At 42.2% G+C, this 19,707-nt stretch overlaps 1 protein-coding gene across 1 annotated transcript; it reads left to right on the top strand.

Annotated features, from left to right (window-relative positions):
- Positions 1–8,784: 8,784 nt before the first annotated feature.
- Positions 8,785–14,276, top strand: LOC109201966 (uncharacterized). Its single transcript, XM_025906863.1, has 2 exons — positions 8,785–8,912; positions 10,000–14,276. The coding sequence occupies exon 2, from the start codon at positions 10,419–10,421 to the stop codon at positions 13,740–13,742; it is 3,324 nt and encodes a 1,107-aa protein (XP_025762648.1). The 5' UTR covers positions 8,785–8,912; positions 10,000–10,418; the 3' UTR covers positions 13,743–14,276.
- The last annotated feature ends 5,431 nt before the right edge of the window (positions 14,277–19,707 follow it).

The raw sequence follows: 19,707 nt of genomic DNA, 5'->3' as shown, positions 1-19,707 counted from the left end.
AGAGTTCATTAGTGTAATCAAATTGTCCTCACATAGTTTTATTTTTACAATTAATTAGTTTGTCCTTACCAGCGAAGAAATAAAACAGAAAAAGAAAAAATATTAAATAAAAAGGTCTGATCATTGTAACAGTTGTTGTTGTTGTTGTTCAGTCTGCAGAGTGTATGTTGAGTCTTTGTGTTTTGTGCTGCGGTATATATGAAGTGACATTAGCAGTTTTGCATTGTCTCCTCCTCTTTTTGGTGGTTTCATGCTATAACGTTTTGATTCATGGGGCATAATTTAAACTGACGATATCATGAACACAAAAGACACTAAAAGTCATATAATATGACTTCATAAAAACAATCTACAATTCATTCATGGTCTTAGAGCTCCCCCTCTGGTGGTTTCATGGTATAACTGTTCAAGCACTTTTTGTGTGTGTTTTGTTCAGGTCATGCTGAACACAGTTCTAATACAAGTGACCGTGTGTACAGGATGGGCTATTTATATTGATACACCGTAATAACATGGGAATGGTTGGTGATATTAAAGTCCTGTTTGTGGCACATTAGTATATGTGAGGGGGCAAACTCCTCAAGATGGGTGGTGACCATGGTGGCCATTTAGAAGTCGGCCATCTTGGATACAACTTTTGTTTTTTCAATAGGAAGAGGGCCATGTGACACATCAAACTTATTGGTGATGTCACAAGAAAAACAATGGTGTGCTTGGTTTCAATGTAACTTTATTCTTTAAAAAAGGAAAAAAAGCTCTCCAACTTTACCTCATGTGAAAAAGTAATATCCTTCTAAACCTAATAAGTGGTTTTGTTATCGAGCAAGAACTGCAATCAAGCATTTGCAATAACTGGTGATGAGTGTTTTACAGCACTGTGGGGGAATTTTGGTCCACTCTTCTTTGCAGAATTGTTTTAATTCAGCCACTTTTTCTAGCATAGGCTGAGTTTTTAAGGTCATGATAAATCATCTCAATCTGATTCCAGTCTGCACTTTGACCAGGCCAAAACCTCCATTTTGTTTTTTGCGCCATTCAGAGATGATCTTGCTGCTGTGTTTTGCATTATTGTCCTGGTGCACTTGAGCTTCAGGGCACATTAAATGAGACAAGTGAGGCCTTCAGGTTTTCCACATTTTCTGGATTAAGGCCCTCATCGTGGTTCGATTCCCAAAGCGTTTGAAATGCTAAACTAAACTAGACTAAAATATTCTGGCCATATTCCAGCCTGGGTGTTGCTCATGAATTCATCTCTATAAAAAAATGTGATTGATCACTGTTGATTGTTGATTTAACACATTGGTGTAATTACTTTTTACATAGAGACAGAGGTTTGGGCAGCTCTTTCCCTTTATTTGTATTTTTTTTGTATTTATTCAGGTTATCTTGGAAATATCTCAGTGTGACACTGATACTGTACAGCACACAAACGTACAGTATTTGACAGCACACCACAGACATAAGTGTGTCTCAGATGGCATAGCTGTGACTTTGCTTGACTCAGCATCAGACTGTTTGTGTCCGGCACGTTGTCGTTGCCTTGGTGGTATTAACTGTGGATTAACTTTCCTTTTTGTTGCAACTCGGGTCTTATTTTTGATCTAATTTGTTAAATTATTATTGAGATTAATTTGCCATGACTCTGCCTTGTCAACACTGAGGCTTTTCTGATCGATAATATAATTAGTTTTACTGGGAATACAATTCCTCAGGTGGCTTTGAATTCTCATGTGTGCTCTTATCTACAGTGGAGGTTAATCATGTACTCTCTGCCTTATATTCTTTATCACACATTCAACCATCATAGTTTCATATAGATCATAGTTTGCATCAGCTCCTCCTCACAGACAGACAAACACAACCTCTGTCATTGCAATTTATAACAAATTGTATGCTAAATAGTTCAGACTGACCTTAGAAATGCACAAATGTGAGATATTTTTCCTCTCACTTCATGAGATGACCAGCTTTCAGTCCATCATGTTAAACTGTGTCCACTGTTCCCAGCAGTCAGATAAGTACACTGAAGACCTCAAGTTTTACATTGACTCCTCTCATGAGAGAGAAAAAAAGATCATGTAGAGTGTGCAAGAAAAAGAAAAACTGATTCATCATATTATGTTTATACTGTGTTTATTTAACTTGAATAATAGTGATTTTAAAACATAATAAAATATAAACATCTGCCATCATAGTAGATCTAAGCAATCCACTCCAGTCCTTTTCCAGCAGCCTGTCTGATCCAAGCAGCATCAATATCACTGCTGAACCCTGAATATGTACAGGTCAGTCTGTGACAGTCTCCAGGCCTTTTAATAGCTGTTGCTGTGGCCTCTGGCACAGTAATACACAGCAGTGTCCTCAGGCTGCACATTCTGTCTATTTGGAGTCAATGTATTCCTGGAATCATCCAAGCTGATGGTGAACTTGTTCTTTAGTGAGTCTTTGTATGATGTCTCGTATCCATAATGTGCACTTCCAATACACTCCAGTCCTTTACCCACAGGCTCTCTGATCCAGTCTGTCCACCAGCTGCTCACAGAATAAGAGACCTGACTGGTGATGGTCAGAGGCTGGCTTGGCTCCACATTCACACAAACTAGCTGTGTTAAGCCAGAAAATTACTTTAGTTGGAAAGCCACATTCCAGAGCACCATTAGGCACCTTGTTCTAACCGCCACTGAAGTAATCAAACTACTTATTAAGTGGCTAGGCCCAGAGTCTTCTGAACATGCCAAGAGATTAAAAGCAGTCCACATAAAGCATCCACCTGCCGGTCTGAAGATGATATGGTTGAGACTAGACTAGAGGAACGTTACGGCTTGCCAGAAGCAAAACTCTGTTTGCCCGAATACGAGACTTTCCAAAGCTCTCCAGTAAAGAACCACACAAGCTTTGTGACCTGTCAGATCTACTGTGTGAACTCCAAGCTGCAAAGCTAGTTGGTTATTTATCTGATTTAAGTTACCTCGACACAGCTAGGGGAGTACATCCAATAGGGGAGTACATCCAATTGTGGAGAAGCTGCCCTTCCATCTTCAAGAGAAGTTGACAATGGTAGGGTCAAAGTTTAAAGAACACCACAATGTTAACCTCCCACCATTCTCAGTCTTTGTTGAATTTGTGAAACGTCAAGCCAAAGGAAGGAATGATCCAAGCTTTACCACACCTTTAAACAAAACTCTTTCCTATGTCAACCACATGTGCAGCTACAGAAAAGAAAAACCGTTAAGCAACCACAACCAAAGGTCATCAGTTACAGTGCACAAGAGAGACATATCATCAGGGGGATTGAAAGCAAAAAAAGCAGATGAACACATTGAAAGACAGTGCCCCATACATCACAAATCCTACCCACTTAAAAGATGCAGGCTTTCAGAGCTATGCTGCTTGAACATAGAAAAAAGTTCTTCAGAGACAATAACATCTGCTATCACTGCCTTGCTTCCACCGGCCACCAAGCCAAAGACTGCACAGTCATGATCAAATGTGAAGAGTGGAACAGCGAGAAACACCTGGCAGATATAGCATGTTCTGACTGAGTGATTTGTGAAACTAAAACGTGCAGCTCTGCTATCACTTCCAACATAAATGAAGACAGAATGGACCAAACTTCAGTCAGAAGAAAAACTGAGAGAATCCATCTATAATACAAGGTTTGTCATTAATACACTGCAACAACATGGGAGTGGAGCAGCATTAATGAATCAATGGTACAGAAGTGGAGGAAGCAAGAAGAATAAGTTGAGTAAAGTTTGACTTATCTGACTGTTTTGTTTTGCTTAATGCGCGTTATAATCCGGTGCACCTTGTGTATAAAAACAGACCTGTACATCGACAGTGCACCTTATAATCTGGTGCGCCTTATTGTCTGAAAAATACGGTAAATAAATTCTAACAACAGCTTATCAAGCTAAAACGTGCCGTTGTCGTTTACCTGCTGGTTTCTTCTTCCTGGCTTAAAGTGGGCAATAAACAAACAAGAGAGATGGGACTTGAGACAGAAAAGCCGATCAGCTGAAGTAGCAACAGGAAAGGGGGGGGGGGAGAAGAGAGAAGAAGAGGCATTCACTCCATATATCGGTTGTTAAGCTAAACGTGGGAATGCTTTAAAAACATTCAGAGATGAACTTACACACTTGATTTACTTCTCTGGGATAGCTTTCTTGGAGATGAAATGCCGGTTTGGAAGCACGTAGTGAGGCTCCAAATGCTCAACCAGACCGTCGATAGGTCTCACACACCACAGACGCCCTATTAAGTGATGCATGCTGCTCAGACGTGCTAAGGTCATGAGCTGGAGTACACCACATCGCAAGTTTTTGTGAGGTGCTTTTGTGATATTTAATGGATCGGATTACATTTTTTATTTCCAATTTTATTTCCGATATCAAATCCAGTAATTTAGGTCAGGATCGGACCGATACCAATACTGTGTATCGGATCGGTCCATCCCTAGTTGAAGCCCCACAACAGACAAGTTCACAATCTATGTTCCACAAGAGCAGAAAACCTTCACTCGCCAAGACGTACTCTCAACAGTGAACAGCTTGTTTGACCCTCTTGATTTGCTTGCACCCGTCACCATCAAAGGCAGACTTCTTCTCAGGGAGCTCTCCAGCAGCAAACTTGAGTGGGACAGTTCCTTACCCCAAGACATATACGATGACTGGAGAAGGTGGCATGACTCGCTACAAAGTCTCACAAATCGACACATCCCCCGTCCCTATTTCACGTTCCGAATCTCACAAGCCACCTTCATTGAACTTTGTGTGTTCTCAGACGCTTCAGTGAAAGCCATCACTGTGGTAGCTTACCTGAAGGTCACACATGAAGACAGTGAAGTCGGATTCATCATGGGTAAGGCCAAACTAGCTCCTGTACCAGAACCGACCATTCCTCGATTAGAGGTGCATGCTGCAGTGCTTGCTGTGCAGATGTCAGAGCTTCTCACAGAAGAACTGAACATAAAGATTGACAGGACAACATTTTACACTGACAGTAAAGTGGTGTTAGGATACATCAACAATCAAAGCAGAAGATTCCATGTGTATGTGAACAATCGTGTACAGAGAATCAAGCAGTCTTCCCTACCAGATCAATGGAGATATGTCCCATCAGAGCACAATCCTGCTGATCATGGCTCTCGGTCTGTACCAGCAGAAAAACTCTCTGGTACCTCATGGTTGTACGGCCCAGCATTTCTTCTCAATCTCAAGACTCTCTCTCCAGAAAAGGGTCCATTTGAACTTGCCGATCCAGAGTCTGGTTTATTTGGACTTCCCTTGTCCAAGCAGTGGCCTACCTTCATTACATCTCCCACAGTTTCTAGTCTAAATATGGTAGTGTTTGTAGCGGCTGGCCTCTTTGTAAGGCTAGTCTCACAGATGAAGCCTTAGCTCAAGCAGAGCATACGATCATCAGGTGTGTCCAGCATGAAGTCTGTCCAGAAGAAATCAAATGCATCATGGCATTTAAAACAAGACTGACCACAAAATAGTGCTCTTCACAAACCTCATGCCTCCTCTGCAAGGAGGTCGACTTGCAGAGTCTGGGTTGCAGAGTCATGAAACTAACCCTCTTCTGATACCAGGGAAGCATCACATTGCAACACTGCTCATTCAACGTCACCATAAAGGCACCCAGCACCAAGGAATTTTCTTATGTTGGCCTCGATGTATTTGGACCGTGGGAGTCCAATACAATACTGTAGAACTATTTCGGACTGTATCCTTCTTCTGAGAGATTAGTCTAATATGTAAATAGGGTCTAGAGGCATTCTTAAAATAATGCCAGGCATATTTTTTGCAAATATGTGATATCTTGATAAATCAAGCATATATTTGAAGTTTACACAGCTACATTCTCGCCTGAAAATATCTTAAAAGTTTATTTTGTGACCCAGAAAGAGTAATAAGAGTAATATTAAAACTAAGTAGCTGCTGGCATTGTTGGAAACTGGAATTAACTGGGCTGTGCTATGAATTCTGGGATAGGTTGGACCACGAAGGATACACTCGATCCTTCAAATCTGGGGAAAATGAGGATGCATTTGGAGCAGCCTTCGAATTTGGACAGCCTTCTTTGCATCGCTGTGATGTAATCGGCCATCAAATGCAGCTTCTGAAGGATGCAGCTCCTGAATTGAGACACAGGCGAAGACAGAGGACTTAAATACACAGAAGGGTAATGAGGGAAGTGGAAACACCTGGGGAAACACAGCTGACACAAATGAACAAGATGCCACAGGGGAAGCAAAACTAAACAAACTGAACATGGAAACACTAGAGTTTTAAAATAAAACAGGAAACATGGGAACTGGGACATGCAAGCTTTACACAAGAGACTGAGAGAGGGAGCGAAACACCAGGGGAACCCAGATAGACAAAGAGATAGCACATGACAAACAGAAAAAGACTCATTAACAAGGAGACATGAACGATAACATCAACTAGGCTAAACTTCAACTAAACCCTAACTAAATAACAACACAAGAACTTAACATATTTTCAATATAACATAAGAAATCAAAACTACAAAATAAACTCAAAATGCTGGGTCCCAGCCCTCTGACAGAAGGGTTATTTTAATGATGATTGTTGAAAGTTACTAATATGTGTGTTCCTGAACTGACAATTTCACACACTGGCCATGAGCACAGCCAGGCAGAATGACTGTACACCTTATAGATTAGGGCTGCTACTATATTCACATGAACATATTCAGTTCATCACATGGATAGCTTTGGCTTATTTGAACAGTATTTGAAACAGTGCCTATAGGTACAGGTGATTACTTTCATAATTTAAATAAATCCAAAAACAGATCAGTCATGTGAATGAAAAAGTAAGTAAATGCTTATTTTCATAAACTACATCGCAAAGATTTATGTCAGGGGTGTCAAATATAAGGCCCGCGGGCCAGAATTGACCCGGCAAGAGCTCCAGTCTGGCCCGCTGGGCGGCTTTGGAAAATGCAAAGGACCACATAAATTTTGGACTTTTAACAGTATTTTCATAAGTTTTGCAGCTTCCCCTGCTGATAAAGAACGCCCCCGCAGTCATTCTTCTCTTTCTCCTCACCTCAGCTGGCCTTGAGAGGTCGCTGCTCCTCCCTGAGCCTGGTTCTGTTGGAGGTTTCTTCCTGTTAAAAAGGAGTTTTTCCTTCCCATTGTTGCCAGAAATATAATATAATATATAAAATATAAAAAATAATATAATTATACATTATAAATTTATTTCTTACTATTTAAACGCAAAGACAGACTTCCTTCAGACAGACTAAAGTAGCATTTCTTTATCATAAAAAAAAAAAAGTTTAAATATTCCCTGACACATTTAATCCCTGAGATATTAAAATATCTTTGGGATTAAATGTGTGTTTAAAGGTCTTTACAATGGCCAGTATTCTGCCCCTCTGTTGTTACTTCATTGGGTTTCTTTGGCTGGGGCATTTCTCAGTTTTCCCACCAGTGGGCAGTATTACCCCTTGAGTTTTGTGGCTTCTTCTTTGGTTGTTTAGTGTGCGCTACACTGCCCCCTTTTGGTGATGTGTTATAAGCAGCAGGCAAAGTTCGCACAGGCAGTGGGAGAAAACGCATGGAGCAGAAAACAACCTGCACAACTTTAAGCCCAGTTTACATCGTTGGGGAGTTTGTTGAACCATAATCTGTAAGTAAGCACTGTCTAGCTTTATTTTCTGTAAGATTTGTTACTTTCATGTTACTTAAAAGGGTATTTGAACGTGTAAAGAAAGATGTTTATGGTGAATGTAAAGCATAAGAAAAGCTATGTTGCTAACTTGTTTTTGGTTACAAAATATGTAAATACTGATGCTTACATATTATTTTACTGTATGTTCACAGTCTTACAAATTAAAAGAGGAAAAAACGGTCTTCAGTTAAAGACAAAAGGCAAAGCGATGTGTCCTGTCGTTTCTGGAACCAGCTCCTCTTATGTTAAGCTCGCTGCATAGGGTGAATAGCCATACATTCACCTGAGGGCAGCAGAGTAAGAAGATTATCTACCTATCAAGCACCCAAGATGTCTCAGCCTGAAGCTTCACCGCCTCTCTCCCAGATGGTGGTCCGGTCAGAGTGCCATTCACGCTCTTCACGTCGTTCATCCACCAGTCAAGCTGCAGCCCGAGCCAGAGCAGAAGCAGAAGCCGCCCGCACCAGAGCACAGTACGCCAAACGCCAGATCGACATGGAGGTTGAGAAGGCACGCATCGAGGCAACACTAAACGCTCTGAAGAAGGAGGGTGAGGCTGAAGCAGCGCTCGCCGCAGCTCATGTCCTGGAAGCGGCAGCCGATGAGGAGCATGATGCCGTTGACCTCACAGAACAAGGAGTCTCCTCTAAGACGCCTCCTTCCATCAGACGCGCTCAAGATTATGTGAACGCTCATTTCGCTGACTGCAGCTTGGTAGTTAATGAAGACAGAAAGCCTGATACAGGACAACCGGTCGGTAATAACGACGCTCAGCATCTTCGACAGAGTCAACCACCAGTTGACTCCTCTTCAGGTGAACGTCTCGCTGATTTTGTAGATCAGGAGCAACCTCCTATACACAGACAAACTGACATTTCAACCCTGCCTCAACCTTCATTGCCTCCAAAGACTGAACTCTCAGATTTCACAGCCTATCTAGCACGCCGTGATCTGCTGACAGCAGGATTCAAGGTTTTCGACAACCGTCCTGAGTCCTACTTGTCCTGGAAGTCCATCTTCCACAACGCCATAGAGGGCCTCAACCTCAAGTCCAGCGAAGAGCTTGACCTCCTCACCAAGTGGCTCAGCGGGGAGTCACTACAACATGCTCTGAGGATCAGGGCGGTCCATGTGAACAACCCACACGCAGGTCTTCAACGTTTGTGGCAACGTCTAGACAAAAGTTTTGGTTCTCCAGAGGTAGTCGAAGCGTCACTTTTCCAACGCTTACACTCTTTTCCAAAAATATCTAATAAGGACACTCACTTATTGCAGGAGCTTGCAGATCTCCTGTTGGAGTTAGAGTATGCACAAAGTGAAAATTATCTACCCGGCCTTAGCTTTCTGGACACCCCAAGGGGGATAAACCCGATAGTGGAAAAGCTCCCCTACGGACTCCAGGAGTCCTGGGTGAAACAGGGGACAAAATACAAAAAGGACAATGGTGCAGTTTACCCACCTTTCTCATATTTTGTTCAGTTCATAAATGACTATGCAGAAATGAAAACAGATCCTAGCTTTATGTTACAAAGTTCAAACATAGTGGCTCCAAAACCTGATAAGCCATTGTTGAAATCAACTAAATACAGAGGTCCGGTTGCAGTGAACAGAACAGATATTAGTCAAACAAACGTCACGGCTCAAACATCAGTTCTCAACCCAGACAGACAATGTCCTATTCACCACAAGCCCCATTCACTTGCCAAATGCAGGGGTTTTAGGTCAAAAACACTAGATGAAAGGAAAAGCATCCTCAAAGAACATGCTATTTGTTATAAGTGTTGTTCTTCCACAGGTCACCGAGCTAAGGATTGCAAAGCCATTATCCAGTGCTCGGAATGTAATAGTGATGCTCACGTGTCTGCCATGCATGCTGGTCCGCCTCCGTGGGCAACCAAGGACTCTAACCTCCTGCCTCAAAGCCACGGCGGGGAGTCTGATCCTTCAAGCCCTGTAACCACAACTGCTTGCACAGAGGTGTGTGGCCCAGGTCTAAATGGCAAATCCTGCTCTAAGATTTGTTTAGTCGACGTGTATCCCCGCACAAACCCTGAAGAGAAAAGGAGGATGTACGCCATGTTGGATGATCAAAGCAACTCATCCTTAGCCAGGTCTGCTTTCTTCGACATGTTTAATGTGAAAGGCACTATGCTCCCATACACCATGAAAACATGTGCAGGTTTGTCAGAGGCTGGAGGACGCAGAGCAACTAATTTCGTTATTCAGGATGTAAATGGAGAAGTGTCCATGTTGCTGCCCACACTGACAGAATGTGATCACATTCCAGACAATAGAGATGAGATACCCACCAAGGAGGCTGTGTCGGCTCACCCTCATCTACACGCACTCGCTTCACAGATCCCTCCTCTGGACCCAGCCGCGGACATTCTCCTCCTCTTGGGCCGGGACATCATCCAAGCTCACAAGGTTCGCAGTCAGGTAAATGGTCCAAACAGTGCACCTTATGCCCAACGCCTTGATCTGGGATGGGTGGTTGTAGGTGATGTCTGCCTCTCGGGGGCCCACAAGCCCACAGTAAACTCTTTTAAGACAGACATTCTGAATAACGGGCGCCCTACCTTCCTTAGCCCCTGTGAAAACAAAATCTACATCAAAGACAAATACACAGAAAGCCATCCCACATTCCAGAAGACACAAGCGGAATTAGGCAGACACATTTTCCAGCAAACAGTAGATGATGACAAAATGGCTCTTTCAGTAGAAGATGCCTTGTTCCTGGAAATTATGCACAGAGACTTTACTAAAGATGAGGCGAACAATTGGGTAGCTCCACTCCCATTCCGCTCCCCCAGACAGCGTTTACCCAACAATAGGGACCAAGCCCTCAGTCGCTTAATGTCGCTCCGCAAAACGCTGAAAAAGAAACCTGAAATGAAGGAACATTACATTGAGTTTTTGGACAAAACTTTCAGTAAGGGCCACGCTGAACCAGCTCCAGCTCTAGCTCCAGAACAAGAATGCTGGTATCTCCCTAGTTTTGGCATTTACCACCCTCAGAAGCCAGGAAAAATTAGGGTGGTTTTTGATTCAAGTGCGCAATACAACAATGTTTCTCTCAATGATGTGCTACTAAAAGGCCCAGATCTCAATAATACTCTTGTGGGAGTGCTGATGCGTTTCAGGTCCGACCCATACGCAGTCATGGCCGATGTGGAGCAAATGTTTTACAATTTTGTTGTCAGAGAAGACCACCGCAACTACCTCCGCTTCTTGTGGTTCAAAAACCATGATCTGGATGGAGAAGTACAGGAATTCAGGATGAGAGTCCACGTGTTCGGGAACTGCCCCTCCCCATCAGTGGCCATTTATGGACTGAAACGAACAGCGATGGAGGGAGAAAAAGAACACGGCAATGATGTAAGAGAGTTCATTGAACGCCACTTTTATGTGGATGATGGACTAAAATCATTTCCTTCCGCTGATGAGGCCATCAACATTCTCTGTGGGGCTCAGAAGATGCTGGCTCAGTGTAACATACGCCTGCATAAAATCTCATCCAACTGTCCTACCATCACAAACGCTTTTCCAAGTGAGGACCTTGCAGCTGACATGCAGGGCCTTGACCTTGGGCAGACACCCATGCAGCGAAGCTTGGGCTTGGGCTGGGACCTGTCTACAGACTTGTTCAAGTTCCAGATAACCATCAATGAGAAGCCCTTCACTAAGCGTGGAGTATTGTCAGTCGTTAATAGTGTGTATGACCCACTTGGCTTTGCTGTCCCTGTCATCGTAGAGGGCAGGGTCATACTCAGAGACATTTCCACTGACATTAGTGAATGGGACGCTGAACTCCCTAAAGACAAATTACAACAGTGGCAACAGTGGAAACACTCCCTCAAACATCTACAACAACTTGAGATTCCCAGAATGTTCACCTCAATACCACTCTCTGCGGCAGTAACCAAGGAAATCCATGTTTTCTGTGACGCCTCTACCAAGGCAGTGGCTGCTGTTGCCTACCTTAAACTCACAGACAGAGATGGTCATAATGAAGTGGGCTTCCTTCTTGGCAAGGCACGGCTTGCCCCAAAACCAGACATCACCATACCCAGACTTGAGCTCTGTGCAGCGGTCCTGGCTGTCGAGGTGGCAGAGTTAGTCGTGGACGAGCTGGACATCGCAGTTGATCAGGTGAGCTTCTATTCAGACTCCAAAGTAGTCCTTGGTTACATCTTCAACACAACAAGGCGTTTTTATGTCTATGTGCACAACAGAGTGGAACGCATCAGGCGATCTACACAAGCTCACCAGTGGCATTATGTGCCCACTCACTTAAATCCTGCTGATCATGCCACGCGCGCATTACCGGCGGAGCAGCTTTCTGCCTCCACATGGCTCAGTGGACCCGCATTCCTTACCAAGTCAGAAACAGGTCAATCTCAGGCAGAGTCATTTGATCTTGTAGACCCAGAGACTGACAACGAACTGCGTCATGAGGTAACTTCTTGTGTTACCACTCTCGCAAAGGATGTTCTCAGTAGTGCCAGATTCGAAAGGTTTTCAAGTTGGAATGTACTACTGAAAGCTATATCTAAACTCCGACACATTGTTCAGTCCTTTAAGCAGAACATAGAAGGCTCCTGCCAGGGCTGGCACAGCTGTAGTGAGCATTTAACTGAAAAGCAGCTTGATCAAGCTAAGATCTTTATCATTCGCACCGTCCAAAGAGAAGTCTATGCAGATGACATAAGACAGCTTGAGAACAGTATGCCCCTCAAAAGGTCAAGCCCACTTAGCAAACTGAACCCATTTCTCGACACAAATGGAATACTCAGAGTGGGTGGGAGACTAAGACGAGCACAGTTGACTTCGGATGAAACAAATCCTATCCTCATCCCATCCAAACACCACCTTTCCCAGCTCATTATAAGACACTTCCATGTGAAAGTATGCCATCAGGGCAGACATTTTACTGAAGGGGCAGTCAGAGCTGCAGGCTTTTGGATTGTGGGAGGAAAAAGAGCAATAAGCAAAATGATATTCAGCTGCGTGACATGTCGAAAACTAAGAGGCAGACAGCAGGAACAGATTATGGCTGAGCTACCAGAGGATAGGCTGTCCACTGACCCTCCGTTTACACATGTAGGGCTTGATGTGTTCGGGCCCTGGCCTGTCACTGTCAGAAAAACGCGTGGTGGGCAAGCGGACGCAAAGCGATGGGCAGTCATATTTACGTGCATGAGCACACGGGCCATTCACATTGAAGTTATAGAATCAATGGACACGTCGTCATTCATCAATGCCCTGCGTCGTTTTTTTGCCATCAGAGGTGCAGTCAAACTTCTTAGGTCCGATTGTGGGACAAATTTTGTGAGTGCCTGCAAAGAGCTGCAAATTGACAAACAGGGCTGCTACAACAGCAAACTAAACAGCTTTCTGGAAGACTCTGGCTGCAAATGGCTTTTCAACCCCCCACATGCGTCGCACATGGCTGGCTCCTGGGAGCGCATGATTGGGGTCACGCGGAAAATCCTTGATGCAATGCTCCTAGAACACAGGAATGCAAAGCTTACCCATGAAATCCTGGTGACCTTAATGGCTGAAGTCACTGCAATAGTGAATGCTCGTCCGTTAACAGCAGTTTCTGCAGATCCAGATAACCCAGTCATCCTTACCCCTGCCATGCTGCTCACGCAAAAGGTTACGACCCCACCAATCCCACCAGGGCAGTTTGGAAACAGTGATCTGTTCAAAGCTCAATGGAGGCGCGTACAATACCTCGCTGATGTCTTCTGGAGACGATGGAAAAAAGAATACATCTCAGGACTTCAGGACCGCCGCAAATGGAAAACAGTAAAGCCTAACCTACAAACAGGAGATGTTGTTCTATTAAGAGAGACACTTGAACATAGGAATAATTGGCCACTTGGACTCATCACCAAAACCTTTCCCAGTGAGGATGGGCTTGTAAGGAAAATAGAGGTGAAGATTTTCCGCAAGGGTGAACACAGGTGCTACATAAGGCCTATAAGTGAGGTCGTGCTATTGGTGTCTAAGGATTGTACTTAAAAGCAGAAACTTTGTTTCATTGTATGTCACTTGCTTTTTACATGTTAGTTGAGAATGACATTCCACGGATGTCAGGCGGGGAGTATTCTGCCCCTCTGTTGTTACTTCATTGGGTTTCTTTGGCTGGGGCATTTCTCAGTTTTCCCACCAGTGGGCAGTATTACCCCTTGAGTTTTGTGGCTTCTTCTTTGGTTGTTTAGTGTGCGCTACACTGCCCCCTTTTGGTGATGTGTTATAAGCAGCAGGCAAAGTTCGCACAGGCAGTGGGAGAAAACGCATGGAGCAGAAAACAACCTGCACAACTTTAAGCCCAGTTTACATCGTTGGGGAGTTTGTTGAACCATAATCTGTAAGTAAGCACTGTCTAGCTTTATTTTCTGTAAGATTTGTTACTTTCATGTTACTTAAAAGGGTATTTGAACGTGTAAAGAAAGATGTTTATGGTGAATGTAAAGCATAAGAAAAGCTATGTTGCTAACTTGTTTTTGGTTACAAAATATGTAAATACTGATGCTTACATATTATTTTACTGTATGTTCACAGTCTTACAAATTAAAAGAGGAAAAAACGGTCTTCAGTTAAAGACAAAAGGCAAAGCGATGTGTCCTGTCGTTTCTGGAACCAGCTCCTCTTATGTTAAGCTCGCTGCATAGGGTGAATAGCCATACATTCACCTGAGGGCAGCAGAGCCAGAAATTGGACTTGGACACTGGTCTGGCCCACTTAAGATCAAAGTGGGCCATATGTGCACAAATGTGTTTGACATCCCTGATTTAGACTTTTAGGGACTCAAGAAACAAAAATGTGGACGCCTATAAATATAGAAAATAATTTACAAAGATTTGTATAGTGCTTGGCAAAGACAATGGGGAAATAGATGCTGTGATTTATTGAAATGTACAAAAAAACAGAACAGAGGCAAAAACAGAATTTGTGCTTTTCCAACAAGTAGATATAAAGTCAGTATTTGCTATGACCACCTTTATTCTTCAGTTTGAACTCTCTTAGGCAGTTTTCATGTCATGTCTTTAAGTAGACTTCAGGAATATTCCCCCAGGTCCCTGCGCGCTACTAAAATAAAGGAGCCAGGATTAGACAATCACTGTCAGCTGTGACCGCCAGCCTCCCCTGACACTGCCCCTCAACCCACTGCACCACCCCTCCCCTGCAGCTGAGCCACACACCGCACCCCGCCACATTCTGGTTTGGTATTTTTGATTAACTTTGTTTTATGTATTCTAAACTGGTTATAATAGCTCTGTTATTTCTTAGTGTTTGCTTGTCTATAATTTCCTCATGGTTGGTACGAGTTTCTTTGGTGATGTTTGTGCATGTTTGTCTTTTGTCTCTGTCGGGTTTGTGTGTTGTGAGCCTACCGTCTGTTACTTCCTGTTTTACTTTGGTGGTCTTTAGTCTCTTGTGTTTTGTAAAGCCTTACTTCCTGGCTTGTCATCTATAATTTCTCTCACCTGCATTTCCACCTGTTGCCTCTTCCCTCATCAACCTGTGTGTATATAAGTGTGTATATTTTCTCTGTTTTTCTGTGTACTCCCTCATTGCTGTCATCCTCCTAGTTGTAGGTTTTAAGCTGCATTATCCTTTACTTGTTTGAGGTCAGCATTAAGGCTGCTTTTAAGTTTACTTCTCCTCTTCTCAGTCCTGCATTTTGGGTCCAACTCCTGCCTGTCACGCTTCAAACCTCGACACCTTTGCTATTCAGGCACTTTTCAAATAATATTATTTTTTCTGCTACTTTTCTGTGCTCATAATTCTCTAATTTTGACAGTATCCCCAATACAGCTGTCTGAAACACAGCCCTAAACCTTTAGGGTCTGCCAGCATGCACATTGAGCAAATACGTAGGACAGCTTTCATTTATTTTTGCATTATCACTAAAGTTAGAAACATATTGTCTCAGACTCAAGCTAGTTCATGCATTTATTACTTTTTAACTGAACTATTGTAATTAATTACCATTATTAGGTCACTCACTACAACTCCTTGAAAGCCTTCAGTTGATCCAGAATGCTACAGCAAGAGTACTCGCTGGGACTGAAAATCTTTGACTTACATCTTAGATTACCTTATTATCCTAGCAGAGCACTTTGCTTTCAGTATGTCGTTTTCAAATGTAGACTGGAAGGCAGAGCCTTGAGCGTTCAGGCCCCTCTTCTGTGGAACCGGCTCCCAGTTTGCATCAGGAGACTGAAACCCTCTCCACCTTTGAGATTAGGCCCAAAGCTTTCCTATTTTGATAAAGCTTTTGTCTTATCTCAGTGTTCTCTTCTCTTTCTCCTCACCTCAACAGGCCTTGAGAGGTCGCTGCTCCTCCCTGAGCCTGGTTCTGTTGGAGGTTTCTTCCTGTTAAAAAGGAGTTTTTCCTTCCCATTGTTGCCAAGTGCTTCTTCATAAGAGGCTTTGCAATTGCTGGAATTTTTTTTCTCTATAATTGTAGAGTCTTTATCCTTGACTTCATTGTTGTTGTGAATTGGTGCTATATAAATAAAACTAAATTGAATTGAATAAGATGTGTTACTGCTGATTTTCAGCCCAGTCCTTGTGTAATTTGGCGTACCTCAGATTTTTTCTCCCTCTTCTCATTGTTTAAAAATGGCTTCTCAAAAACCAACCAATGTTCTCTCGAAGCTGGCACTGGCAGAGAAGATTTGGCAAGTTTTCCATGCGTGGAACCGACTCTCACAAATGCATTTTCCTTACAAATGTGGCACTACTTTAGGGGAAATAAACAGGCTTTCCAACAGTAAAAGATGTATCACTAAGAAGTATTGTTACAAGAGAAAATTAATCAACCAAATGTTTATATATGTGGCTCATTGGGAGGAAATTCAAAGAAATGGAGGGTGACTCCGAACTAATGGTCAGTATTATTTGACCGCTATATCAAATTCAGCTCCAATGGAGACGTTTTGCTGCAAAGAGAAGTGTCAAGGAAACCCTGCATTTCATAAAAGGATGTAGGAGGTAACTCCTGTCATGGTGCACATGTTTGCATTCAAAATTCTGTTGCATAAGAGTAGTGAATCCCTCTTCTCACATCTCTAATTCCTCTTCTCCTGTCTACCTCCTTCAGCTGCATTTTATGTCAGATGTAACAGTGTTGATGACTCGCCTTACATATTACACTTTTAATTACATTTAAACACATGATGCAAAGTCACAAGATGTCATACATTTTTAATCAAACACACACACACAGTGAAGAGCAGAAAGCTGCTGATCATCTCAACTGAAACAGCATATGAATGAAATCGATGAGTGTTTTAAAGAGTCCCGCTCCACCTTGGTTGTGAGCCATGTCCACGTTATAATTGAAGGTAAAAATGTTCTGTAAAGGGTACACCTGTGCATCTTCAACCATAGCTCCTCTTGCTTCTCTCCGTTGTCCCCTAAATGCATTATAAGATTTGAGATGTCCTTCATTGTGATGCACCGAGATGAACTTCTGAGTCTCAGGCAGGAGGACAGAGGAGACGCGTAGCCGCAAATTAGAGCTGAAGGGCTAAAGGGGCTCAGGGTGCTTTATATTTCAAGGTAAAGACCCTACAATGATATAGAGAAAACCCCAATAATCAGACAAAACATTCTCAGCAAACACTTGGCGACTGCGGGAAGGAAAAGCTCCCTTTTAACAGGAAGAAACTCCAACAGAACCAGGCTCAGGGAGGGGCGGCCACTGGCCGAGACAAAAGACACTGTGGAAGAGAGTCAGTGATAAATAATAACATAAAAACAAATCAGCAGTAATAATTAAAATATGCTGTTGAAATTGAAAATGCCAAGAACTTTCTGCAACTGCTGTTATTCATGATAAAACCTTATGCAACTAAATAAAAGAAACTACTCATATCTGCCATTTATATTCATCAATACTAACTAGTCTGTTCATTTAAAGAAACCTTGCAGATTGGCAGATTGTAATCTTATGAGTCCTCCATTTCCTCTTTGATCTCTCTTTTAATCCCAGCTCAGAGGAAATGGATTTGGTTTTGTTTGATGGTAGAATTTCTAACATTGTTTCTCTTTGCAGGTACAAACCACTAACACTAACAGATAAGCATGTAATCTGCTCACATTTATACAGCACTTTTCTAGGCTTACTGATCACTCAAAGTGTATTTAACTACAAGTCACACTAAGTCCAAGTTCATACAGCACTTCATTCTTCATTCATGTTAAAGTTTGTTAATGTTAAGGCACCCTCTGACTTCTGTGTGACCTCTCTTCCTTATCTGCACCATACATGATCACTTTTATGTCCTTTTAGTGTTAAACTCTTTGAAAATTCCTCCCACGATCCTTCTAAGACCAGCGAGTGTCTGTCTCTGTGGGAACCTGGGCAACTATAGTGGGAACATAGACGGTCCTTGTGACTGAATCAAACTCCTGCCTTGATCTCTGTGACTGCTGTCCCATAAAAAATACACATAGACAGGATATGTGCAGTTTCAAAATTGCCAAAAACAAACTATTTTCCCTTGATTTGACCTACGCTGTCCGTCTCAATACATACAGGTCAAATCTGTACAGGTTTTTTTGTATTTTGCCTCAATTTAGGAAAAATACCCATCAAATATGCAGCTAAAATAATCAAATTTACTGCTGTCAAAAGTCAAAGCAGGTGAAACTTGACCTAAACTGTATGTTAGAGTTGAGAAATTGTATAGTTTACCGAGAGTTTATCAACTTTTATTTATATCCTCTGTTTCAGCAGTGTGTTAATATAACTATTTATTTAAAGGATTGCTATTTGGATACTGGTCGCACACTCACAATGGACTCTGTATTAAGTATCAGTTTAACTACAGCCAGCTTGAAGGCCTGCGGTACATAGCCAATTATTAGAGATAGGTTGATCATATTTAACATTGAAGCATTAGTTAATGGCAGGACTTCTTTGAGCAGTTTTGTAGGAATGGGGTGTAAAAGACACATTGATGGTTTGGAGGAATTAATTACTGAAGTTAACTCAGAAAGATCAATTGGAGAAAAAGAGTCTAAATGAATACCAATGGTGCTGAAGAAAGCTGTAGATAATGCTAAATCTGTGAGATGATTATGAGTAATTTTTTCTCTAATGGTTAAAATTTTATTTGTGAAGAAGTTCATGTCATTACGTTAAATAAATGGTTGGCTCAACAGTGCTCTGACTTTTTGTCAGCCTGACTACAGTGCTAAAAAGAGGGTTGTTCTTATTTTCTTATTCTTATTTTCTGCAATCAGTGATGATCAGTTCTAGCTTTACGGAGGGCTTTCTTATAAAGCAATAAACTATTTCTGCAGGCTAAATGATAATCTTCTAAATTTGTGACACACCATTTCCTCTCCAGCTTACGGGTTATCTGCTTTAGGCTACGTGTTTGACAATTATACGAGGGAGTCAATTACTTCTGATTTGAGGCCTTAGTTTTCACAGGAGCTACAGTATCCAGAGTCATACAAAGTGAGGAGGCAAAATTATTAACAAGATAATCGACCTCTGTTGGAGTAGCAGCCAGGTAGCTGCTCTTCTCTGTGTTGGTACAGGGCATTGAAGACGATAACAGTGGGTGGATTACATTCTTAAACTTAGTTACAGCACTTTTACAAAGACATCTACTGTGATAAAGTCTACTCTCCACTGCTGTGTAATCAATTATTGTAAATGTAAATGTTATCAGGAAATGATCAGACAGCAGAGGGTTTTCAGGAAACACTGTTAAATGTTCAGTTTCTATGCCATATGTTAAAACAAGATCTAGAGTGTGATTAAAGTGGTGGGTGGGTTCTTTTACATTTTGAGAGAAGCCAATTGAGTCTAATAACAGATTAAATGCGATGTTGAGGCTGTCATTTTTAGCATCTACATGGATGTTAAAATCACCCACAATAATTATTTTATCTGAGCTGAGCACTAAATCAGATAAAAAGTCTGAGAAATCAGAGAGAAACTCTGTGTAAGGCCCAG

This window comes from Oreochromis niloticus, linkage group LG4, assembly GCF_001858045.2.
Source record: "Oreochromis niloticus isolate F11D_XX linkage group LG4, O_niloticus_UMD_NMBU, whole genome shotgun sequence".
NCBI lineage: Eukaryota > Metazoa > Chordata > Actinopteri > Cichliformes > Cichlidae > Oreochromis > Oreochromis niloticus.
Note: the sequence above shows the minus strand (reverse complement) of the source record. Positions and strands in the feature narration are given on the sequence as shown.